The sequence below is a fragment of the Geotrypetes seraphini genome, chromosome 16 (assembly GCF_902459505.1).
Source record: "Geotrypetes seraphini chromosome 16, aGeoSer1.1, whole genome shotgun sequence".
Lineage (NCBI taxonomy): Eukaryota > Metazoa > Chordata > Amphibia > Gymnophiona > Dermophiidae > Geotrypetes > Geotrypetes seraphini.
In genome coordinates this window covers 46,435,427-46,444,636 of record NC_047099.1, presented here as the reverse complement: position 1 = coordinate 46,444,636, position 9,210 = coordinate 46,435,427, and the positions used below count along the sequence as shown (strand labels likewise).

Genomic DNA, 9,210 nt, shown 5'->3' with positions numbered 1-9,210 from the left:
ACCCAATCAAGCGGGTGTTTGGGGTTCTCTGTCTGTTCCAAGCCTCCTCCTTGTCTTCCAATAACCTCTCTCGGTGCGTTCCAAACCTCGGTCTGATATTCCCCATGACGAACCTTAGTTTTCTGTGCGTTCCAAGCTTCATTCTGGTGCTCCAATAGTCTTTGTATATGCGTTTCAAAGCTCAATCTGAGGTCTTGCCTATGAATGATGACTGCTATTGAAGAATAGGATGTCCGATTTTTTTTTTTTTTTAAATAAATTGACTGGATTTACATCTAACTGGGATGTTCTGATTTTATCCGTTTTTGTTTTACCTTATTATAAACTGCTTTTTGCACAAAAAAATCCATGAAGAAACTAGCCTATTCATTTAAAGATAAGCAGCTCAATTTTTTGTTGCAAATACATTTTATTTAATTTTTTTAATATAATCTACTGTAACAAAACATGGATGAAATCAGAACATTCCAGTACCATTAAGAAAATAAATGCTGGTTACTGGAGGGGGCAGGAAATAAGAAAGAAGTGCCTGTCACTGCAGGGAAAGAAGGCACAAGGAGAAAAAATGATGGTGAGTTTCTATAAATCAGGGGTGTCAAAGTCCCTCCTCGAGGGCCGCAATCCAGTCGGGTTTTCAGGATATCCCCAATGAATATGCATGAGATCTATTTGCATGCATTGTTTTCATTGTTTGCAAATGGATTTCATGTATATTCATCAGGGAAATCCTGAAAACCCGACTGGATTGCAGCCCTCGAGGAGGGACTTTGACACCCCTGCTATAAACAGAGATCCCAATTTTTAGGTCCCCCCTTTTATCAAGCCACGTTAGGGCTTTCTACCACCTGCTGCTGCAGTACAAGCTCAGACACTCAAGAATTCTATGAGCATCTGAGCTTCTAAAGCAGCAGCCAGTGATTTAAAAAAAAAACAACAACCCTAACGTGACTTGATAAAAGGGGCCCTTATAGCACTAAGGTCCACATTAGAAGTCAGCACCCAAAATAACAGTGAGAACACCTAACCAGTGTATTGATGCACCTTCTTGTGCAGTTTGCCTGACTTGACAAGATTGTAAGCTGTTTTGAGCAGGGACTGTTTCTTCTTTGTTTTGATGAACAGTGCTGCATATGTCTAGTAGCACTAAAGAAATTAGTAGTAGTAGTAAGAGAAAGACATTATAGTGAAATAAGAATAGCCTACTGCGTTAGACCAATAGTCCAGATAACTCAGTATCCTGTTTCCACAATGGCCAATCCAGGTCTCAACTACCTGACAAAAATCCAAATAGTAGCAACATTCCATTCTACAGAGCCCAGGGCAAGCGGTGGCTTACCCCATGTCTGTCTCAATAGGAGACTATGGACTTTTTCTCTCCAGAACTTGTCCAAACCTTTTTTAAACCCAGATAAGTTAAGAACATGAGAATAGCCTTACTGGGTCATACAAATGGTCCATCTAGCCCAGTAGCCCATCCTCACAGTAGCCAATCCAGGTCACTAGTACCTGGCAGAAAGCCAAATAATAGCAACATTCCATGCTACCAATCCAGGGCAAACAGCAGCTTACCAGTGGATTTACCAGTCAAAGGAGCAGACCCCACTGGCTCTCAAAGCTTTAGTCTTTGCCTTTGAGCAAGGCGTACAACTGAGGCACCTCTAATAAAAAATTGGTGAGGTGGGGGGAAATGGTGGGGGAAGGACTCAGCCACTGGAGGATCCCCCAAGCTCTGTCCGGACAGAAAAAGGGACAATAAAGAAGGCCACTAATCAGATCCAAGAAAGAAAGTCGTGAGGAAAAGATGTCATTCACTCAGCAGCAGACTTTCCAAAATTCACTTTGACAAGTCTTGAATATCAGTCTAGAGGTCTGCATGGGAACGGGGATCATGGGAATCCCATGGGGATCCCCCCTAGGTTCGCGGGACTCCCACGGGGTCCCCTCCCAGGTTCACGGGACTCCCACGGGGTCCCCTCCCAGGTCCACGGGACTCCCACGGGGACCCCTCCAAGGCCGACGGGACTCCCACGGGGATGGAACTGGGATTCCTTCCTATCCCGACTCGAGGCCTACCTTATTTCTGGTCCGGCGCTGGTCTTTTTCCCAACGAATCAGCAGCATGTCACATAGGCATGGAGATCATCATGTAGGCAGTAAGCTCATCACAGGCACACATTGGTTCAGCTGTAGCACAATGGGCCAATCACAAACAACCTCAGAGTTCTAAGGCATTTATGATTGGCCCATTGTGCTGCAGCTGAACCAATGTGTGCCTGTGTTGAGCTTACTGCCTACGTGATGAGCTCCAGAAGAGGGAGAGCCGACGGCCAAGTTGCTGTTTCTGGGGAGCTGCGGTGTTTCACTTTTCGTTGCCTTTGTGCAGCCACCCAAACGATGAGCAGGATGGCTATCTGGCTGCCAGCTGCGTTCTGCCCTGCCCCCACCTGAGCTGGCCAAAGTTGCACGGGGTAAGTGTGGGCACTGGGTCTGGAGAAGGGAAGGACCTCTGGGGGCGGGGTGGGTCAGGCCAGAATCCTGCACCTCCCCCTCCATGGCTCCCCGCTGCCGTAGTGAAGATAGCCGACCGGAAGTCTTCCATAAGCCCTCCCTCCGACATCAGCGCTGACATTGGGGAAGACTTCCGATTGGCTATGTGTGCTGCGGCAGGGCAGGCAGGAAATGGAAGACGAGCTTCGTGGCAGGGCAGGTAGGAAAATCAGATGAGTTGTATTGAACCCCGCGGGTACTGCCAAAAGTCAATGTGTTTTCAGTCTCCACCTGCTGGCAGAGGAGCATAAACCCATCCATCTGTGCCAGTCTGGCGGGACGATAAAGAAAAAGTATTTCCTTAGATTACTCCTGAACCTATCATCTCTTTAACTTCAGCCTATGCACTCTCATTCCAGAGCTTCCTTTCAAATGAAAGAGACTCGCCTCTTGCTACGTAGGTATTTAAATGTCTCTATCATATCTCCCCTCTCCCATCTTTCCTGCGAAATAATAAAATTTGCAGATGACATCAAACTATTTAGTGCTGCTCGGACTAAAGAGGACTGCAAAGAATTACAAAGGGACCTGAACAAGCTAAGGGAGTGGGTGACAAGATGGCAGATGAAGTTCAATGTAGAGAAATGTAAAGTATTGCATGTGGGAAGCAGAAACCCAAGGTACAGCTATATGATGGGAGGGATGTTATTGACTGAGAATACACAAGAACGGGACTTGGGGGTAATAGTGGGCAAGACAATGAAGCCGTTGGCACAGTGCGCAGCGGCCGCTAAGAGAGCGAATAGAATGCTGGGTATAATCAAGAAGGGTATTACAACCAGAACAAAAGAAGTTATCCTGCCATTGTATCGGGCGATGGTGCGTCCGCATCTGGAGTACTGCGTCCAATACTGGTCGCCATATCTTAAGAAGGATATGGTGATGCTCGAGAGGGTTCAGAGGAGAGCGACACGTTTAATAAAGGGTATGGAAAACTTTTCATATACTGAGAAACTGGGGCTCTTTTCCCTGTGGAAGAGGAGAATTAGAGGGGATATGATAGAGACTTACAAGATCATGAAGGGCATAAAGAAAGTAGAGAGGGACAAGTTCTTCAAACTTTCGAAAACTACAAGAACGAGAGGGCATTCTGAAAAATTAAGAGGGGACAGATTCAGAACCAATGCCAGGAAGTTTTTCTTCATCCAATGGGTGGTGGACACCTGGAATGAGCTTCCAGAGGGTGTGATAGGACAGAGTATGGTATTAGGGTTTAAGAAGGAATTGGACAATTTTCTGAAGGAAAAGGGGATAGAGGGGTATAGATGACTACTACACAGGTTCTGGATCTGTTGGGCTGCCGCACGAGTAGACTGCTGGGCATGATGGACCTGTGGTCTGACCCAGCAGAGGTACTTCTTATGTTACATATTGAGATCTTTAAGTCTGGCCTCATACACCTTATAATGAAGACCACCAACCATTTTAGTAGCCTTCCTCTGGCCCGCTCCATACTGTTTATATCTTTTTGAAGGTGTGGAACATTGAAAGGATAACAATAAGGGAAAATTTTTCCAAACGCTTTATTCACGATTTATACAAATAAAATTATTCAGATGGAAGGGCTGAGGCCCCTTGCTTTCTTTACAAAATGAATCTTTATTAATTCTCCTTTCCCCCCAATAGTCCTGAAGCCTCTGCACTCCATTCTCTGCTCGTGAGTTCATTATGCCCACATTAACTTTTCTCTCATTCTCCACAGTTTTTGTATTATATCTTTCTGTGTCATTAGGTGGCCATCCATTAGGTTGCAACATTTTTTTTAGTTTTGTAAAGCAGTTTAATCAAACAAGAGAAAATGGAACCCTAGAACAGTCACTGGAGGGGAAGACAGTGTTTTGAAGTGCAGCAGAGTCCAGTTCCATAACTTCTGCTGCATTTAGTCCTGTTTCTCTGGCATTGGAGGTGGAACTGAAGTGGATTCCTTCTGGATCAGCTCTGGTTCATCTTCACCATCATGGGGGGGTTGTACTAAAACTTTATCCAGAAGGCCAAACTCCTGTGCTTCCACCGGGCTCATATAGCGATCTCTCTCCATCACATTCTCTGCAAAGAAAGGCCTGAAGGTCAACCAGGAAAATACTGTGAACCGCAGGGGACTCTGTCTCTTTAGAACAGTTGTAATCACTGATAAGAGCCACACAGCCTCCTTTTATTATCCCTCTCCCCTGGAGCATAGAATAAGCTGCGAGAGGCAGTGTTCAGTGAGTAGAAGCACTAGGCAGCTGCAGCTCACCCCATAACACAGAGAGTATTCTGCATCTCTCGCCATCCCCACAGAAAGAGGCTCATGAACATTAGCCTGGACAACCCGCAGCCCCCCCCCCCCCCCCAAACACTCACCAATCACAGAAAGGGGCTGCTTGGTATGTTTGGCGTAGATTTCATTGATCTGCTTCTTAAGTTTCAGTATTTCCTCTGCCTGGATTGCGATGTCTGTGGCCTGACCCTGCAGAGAGACACACAAACAGCCGCTAGTGGAAGCCCACCCCACAAGGCCAATTTTGTGAATTTCCTACCACAGTAACTAAAGCACAGGTGTTAAAGTGTTAATTGGCTCAGAAAGTGCTAAAGTGGCAGGCAGTCCAGCCCTTCAAGGCAACAAGTAAGCCAAATTTTCAACATATTTGAATGAATATGGATGACAGGGATTGCCACACAAAGTTGGCCTGATTGTGGACCCTCAAGCCTGTATTAAAGAGGACTGGCAAATGGTAATTAAATTAGTTTTGTTAGAAGCTCTGCTCAATATTTTCAGAGTCGCTGATTGGAAAAAAGTGTCTCCGTGCAGATAATCCAAGCTATGGGGGCAGCACAGGGTGCAGAGAGCGGGAGAAGCATGTGCTTGTATTTGTGATTAGATTTAAAGCTCCAGGAAGTAGGAAGAGGGGCTATGAACACTCTGTGAAAGAGACTCAGCTACTATGAAAGTGTATGGCTGGGATGGAGAGGCTCCTGAGCTGGAATAAGTGGGGAACATGTTATACATACTGTACACAGTGTATATAAATAAATATTATATGTTTCCCACCAACAATTGTAGATTGTTTGGGTTATACTGTCAACTCTCACCCTCGCTCCACCTGATGGCTGATGGATCATGATACGAGAGTTGGGCAAAGAATGCCTCATGCCTTCAGAGCCAGCCGCCAGCAGCAAGGAGCCCATGCTGGCTGCCTGTCCCACGCACCATGTGCAGATTGGGTTCAAGATGTACTGCATCGTGTCATAAATTGCAAGCCCTGATGTCACTGAGCCACCTGCACAGAAAAAAGACAAGACTTTTATGTCTTCACTGTAAAATAATTCACCTATTGCAGGATCTCCTAGAAGTAGAGAAATCTTACATTTTCTACAAGGAGAAATGTTCCAACAGTTGATAATGGAATCCACAAGGGGTGAGGCCCTTTTGGACTTAGTGGGGAAAGTGTTTCTGATGTTATAGTGGGTGATCATTTGGTATCCAGTGATTTAATATTAAGACAGGTGAAGAGAGGGCTCATTCGAAAGAGAAGGTTCTAAACTTAAAAAAAATAACTTCAGATGGGGGACTATGTCAAGGAATTGTTGTCTGGATGGGAACATTTGTAAGAAGTAGGAAGGCAGTGGGCAAAACTGAAAGGAACTATTTTACGAGCACCAAGCCATTTTGTAAGGAAAATAAGGCCACTTTGGTTCTCAAAAATAGTAGCTGAGAAGGTAAGGAAAGCTTTCATAAACTACAAAAGATTGCAGAAAGAGGAAAGATAGGCAAAAATATCTGGAAAAGTTAAGAGAGGCTGGTTGAGAAGTCAGAAAAGCAAAGATGCAAATGGTAGAGAATAGCAGACATGGGAAAACAGGGGTGGGGGACAAGATATTTTTTTAAAGATATATTAGTGATACGAAGAAGTTTAAAAGTGAGACTCAACGGTGAAGGGGAGAAATATGTAGAAGCTGATAAAGATAAGTCTGAATTATTTAATAAATATTTCTGTTCTGTGTTCATGGCTGATGCAGCAGGAACAGGACCACAGAAGACAAATACAAATAGGGATGGAGGTGTGGTGGACCCTGATTAATTTTCAAAGGATTGTATTTGTGAGGAGCTAGCTAAACCAAAGGTGGACAAATCGATGGGGCCAGATGATGTACATTCGTGGGTACTGAAGGAACTTAGGGAAGTTCTGGTGGCTCTGCTGGCTGACCTTCCAATGCTTTTCTTGAATTGGGAGTAGTATAGGAGGACTGGAGAAGGGCAGATGTGATTCCTCTCCACAAAAGTGGAAGTAAGAAAGAAGGGAACTACAAGTTGGCAAGAAAATTAATGAAAATGCTTTTAAAACAGAGAATAGAGATGTTTCTGGAATCCAGTGGATGATAGGACCCGAGGCAACATGGATTCACTAGAGGCAGGTCTTGTCAGATCAACTTCTTTGAGTGGGTGACCAGAGAATTGAATACAGGGAGAACACTAGATGCGGTGTATTTAGATTTTAGCAACACCTTTGACAGTGTCCACAAAGATGTTTAATAAATAAACTGAGTGCCCTAAAATGACAGACTGGGTCAGGAACTGGTTGAGTGGAAAACGACAGAGCTTAGTGGTCAATGGTGATCACTCTGAGGAAAAGGATGTTACCAGTGGTGGGCCTCAAGGTTTGGTTCTTGGGTCTGTTCTTTTTAATATTTTTGTAAGCGATATTACTAAAGAACTGTCTGATAAGATTTGCCTCCATATGGACAATATCAAAATCTGCAATAGACACCCCTGATGGTGTGAATAACATGAGAAAGGACTTAGTGAACCTTGAGGAATGATCCAAAATTTGGCAGCTAAGATTTAACACTAAGAAATGCAAGGTCATGCGATTGGATGCAAAAACCCAAAGGAACAGTACAATTTAGGGAGTGAAGAACTTTTGTGCATGAAAGAGAAGCAGGACTTGGACATGTGATGATCTTAAGGTGGCCAAACAGGTTGGAAAGGCGACAGTGAAAGCTAGAAGGATGCTCAAGTGCATAGGGAGAGGAATGGCCAGTAGGAAAAAGGAGGTATCAATGCCCTTGTATAAGACTCTGGTGAGACCTCATTTAGAATATTGTGTACAATTCTGGAGACCGCACCTTCAAAAATATATAAACAGGATGGAGTCGGACCAAATGAAAGCTATTAAAATGGTCAGTGGTCTACATCGTAAAGCATTTGGGGACAGACTCAAAGATCTCAATATGTATACTTTGGAGGAAAGGCGGGAGAGGGGAGATGTGATAGAGACGTTAAATACCTACATGGCATACAAATGCATGAAGTGAGTCTCTTTCAACTGAAAGGAAATTCCAGTGAGAGCAAACGAGATGAAGTTAAAAGGTGATAGGCTCCGGGGTAATCTAAGGAAATACTTTTTTACAGAAAGGGTGGTAGATGCATAGCCGAATAAGTGGAGCAAGTTATTTTTTGAAAAATTTATTACATAATTGTTCTTAACTTGTATATTTCACTGATTGTCCAGTTCTGTGTGAACTGCCCAGATCTTCTATGGGTGGGCGGTATACAAGAATAAAGTTATTATTAATCTCCCAGTAGAAGTGGTAGAGACAAAGACAGTTTGAATTCAAGAAAGTGTGGAGAAACGGATCCTGTAGATTATAGAATGTTTGCAGAACGATTTCGGGGCCTAGAAACGGATCCTGTTCGTTTCATGTGGGACAGGCATGTAGGATCTCTGTGTGTAGGGAGCTCACAGATCCTGGAATTCCACTCTCTCCTAGCAGCACTCTAGGGAATGGTGCTAGAGTGCCAGCTATGGATGAGCTCATAGTTTCTGCAGTATCTCTCCCAATAGGAGGCATTAGAAATGAGTGCCTTGGTCTTTACTCCTAGTTCTTCAGGGCTACAAACAGATTAGGTTTTCAGGATACCTCTAATGAACATGCATGAGGGATATTTGCATACAGTGGAGGTAGTTAGCAGGCCAAATCTCCCTCATACACATTCTTTAGAGATATCCTGAAAATCTGACCCATAGATGGCCCTCAAGGACTGGGAGAGATGACTAAGAAACTACTGCTTCTTGACTGTCCTGGAGCACACCTAGCCAGTTGGGTTTTCAGGATGGCTACAATGAATATGCAGAAGATAAATTTGCATGTACTGGAGACCAAGTCTCTCTCTTAAGGATTCTAATCTAATCGAATTCAGTATTTCTGAGTTGCACTATGTCTAAATGGTTCAAGGCAATTTACAATATAAGGAATTGCAGATGTATATGCTGCATTATATTATAGCAGTTTGAGGAGGATTGGCCAGGTTCATGCAAATTTTTTTCAGATGAGCAACAAGTTTTTCAAATTTGCAAGTATTTTTATGAGCAACGCTCCTAAAATATGAGCAATTGCTTATGTGCTCAGCTTGGAACATAGCTGGAGACCCATCCCATGCAAATCTGTCTTTTGCATATTCATTAGGCAAAGCAGGCTTGCAGCAAGCAGGTGCCCACCTGGGCTGTTGATGTACATGTGAATGGATTTCTTGTTGCTTTCAGACTGAAGGAAGAGCAGTTGCGCAATGACCAGACTTGCGACCGTGTCATCAATCTGCAGGCAGTGAGGAGGTAAGAGAACACAATTAACAGTATTCAAATCACAGCTTATCAGTCCCCTTCAGCAGCTGTAACATGCTGC

The 9,210-nt window shown here is 44.0% G+C and overlaps 2 protein-coding genes across 5 annotated transcripts in view; one reads left to right on the top strand and one right to left on the bottom strand.

Annotated features, from left to right (window-relative positions):
• Positions 1-4,027: 4,027 nt before the first annotated feature.
• Positions 4,028-9,210, bottom strand: part of MISP3 (MISP family member 3) — a 45,839-nt gene continuing 40,656 nt past the window's right edge. For all 4 annotated transcript variants that reach the window (XM_033923949.1, XM_033923947.1, XM_033923946.1 and 1 more), the window contains 4 exons: positions 9,027-9,123; positions 5,620-5,807; positions 4,891-4,996; positions 4,028-4,593 (listed from right to left, as the gene is read on the bottom strand). In XM_033923949.1, coding sequence (XP_033779840.1) covers positions 4,427-4,593; positions 4,891-4,996; positions 5,620-5,807; positions 9,027-9,123 — 558 coding nt within the window. In that variant the 3' untranslated portion in view covers positions 4,028-4,426. The remainder of the gene's footprint in view (positions 4,594-4,890; positions 4,997-5,619; positions 5,808-9,026; positions 9,124-9,210) is intronic.
• Positions 9,082-9,210, top strand: part of PALM3 (paralemmin 3) — an 81,451-nt gene continuing 81,322 nt past the window's right edge. The window contains exon 1 of the mRNA XM_033923942.1: positions 9,082-9,140. The gene's annotated coding sequence lies outside the window, so the exon portion shown is untranslated. The remainder of the gene's footprint in view (positions 9,141-9,210) is intronic.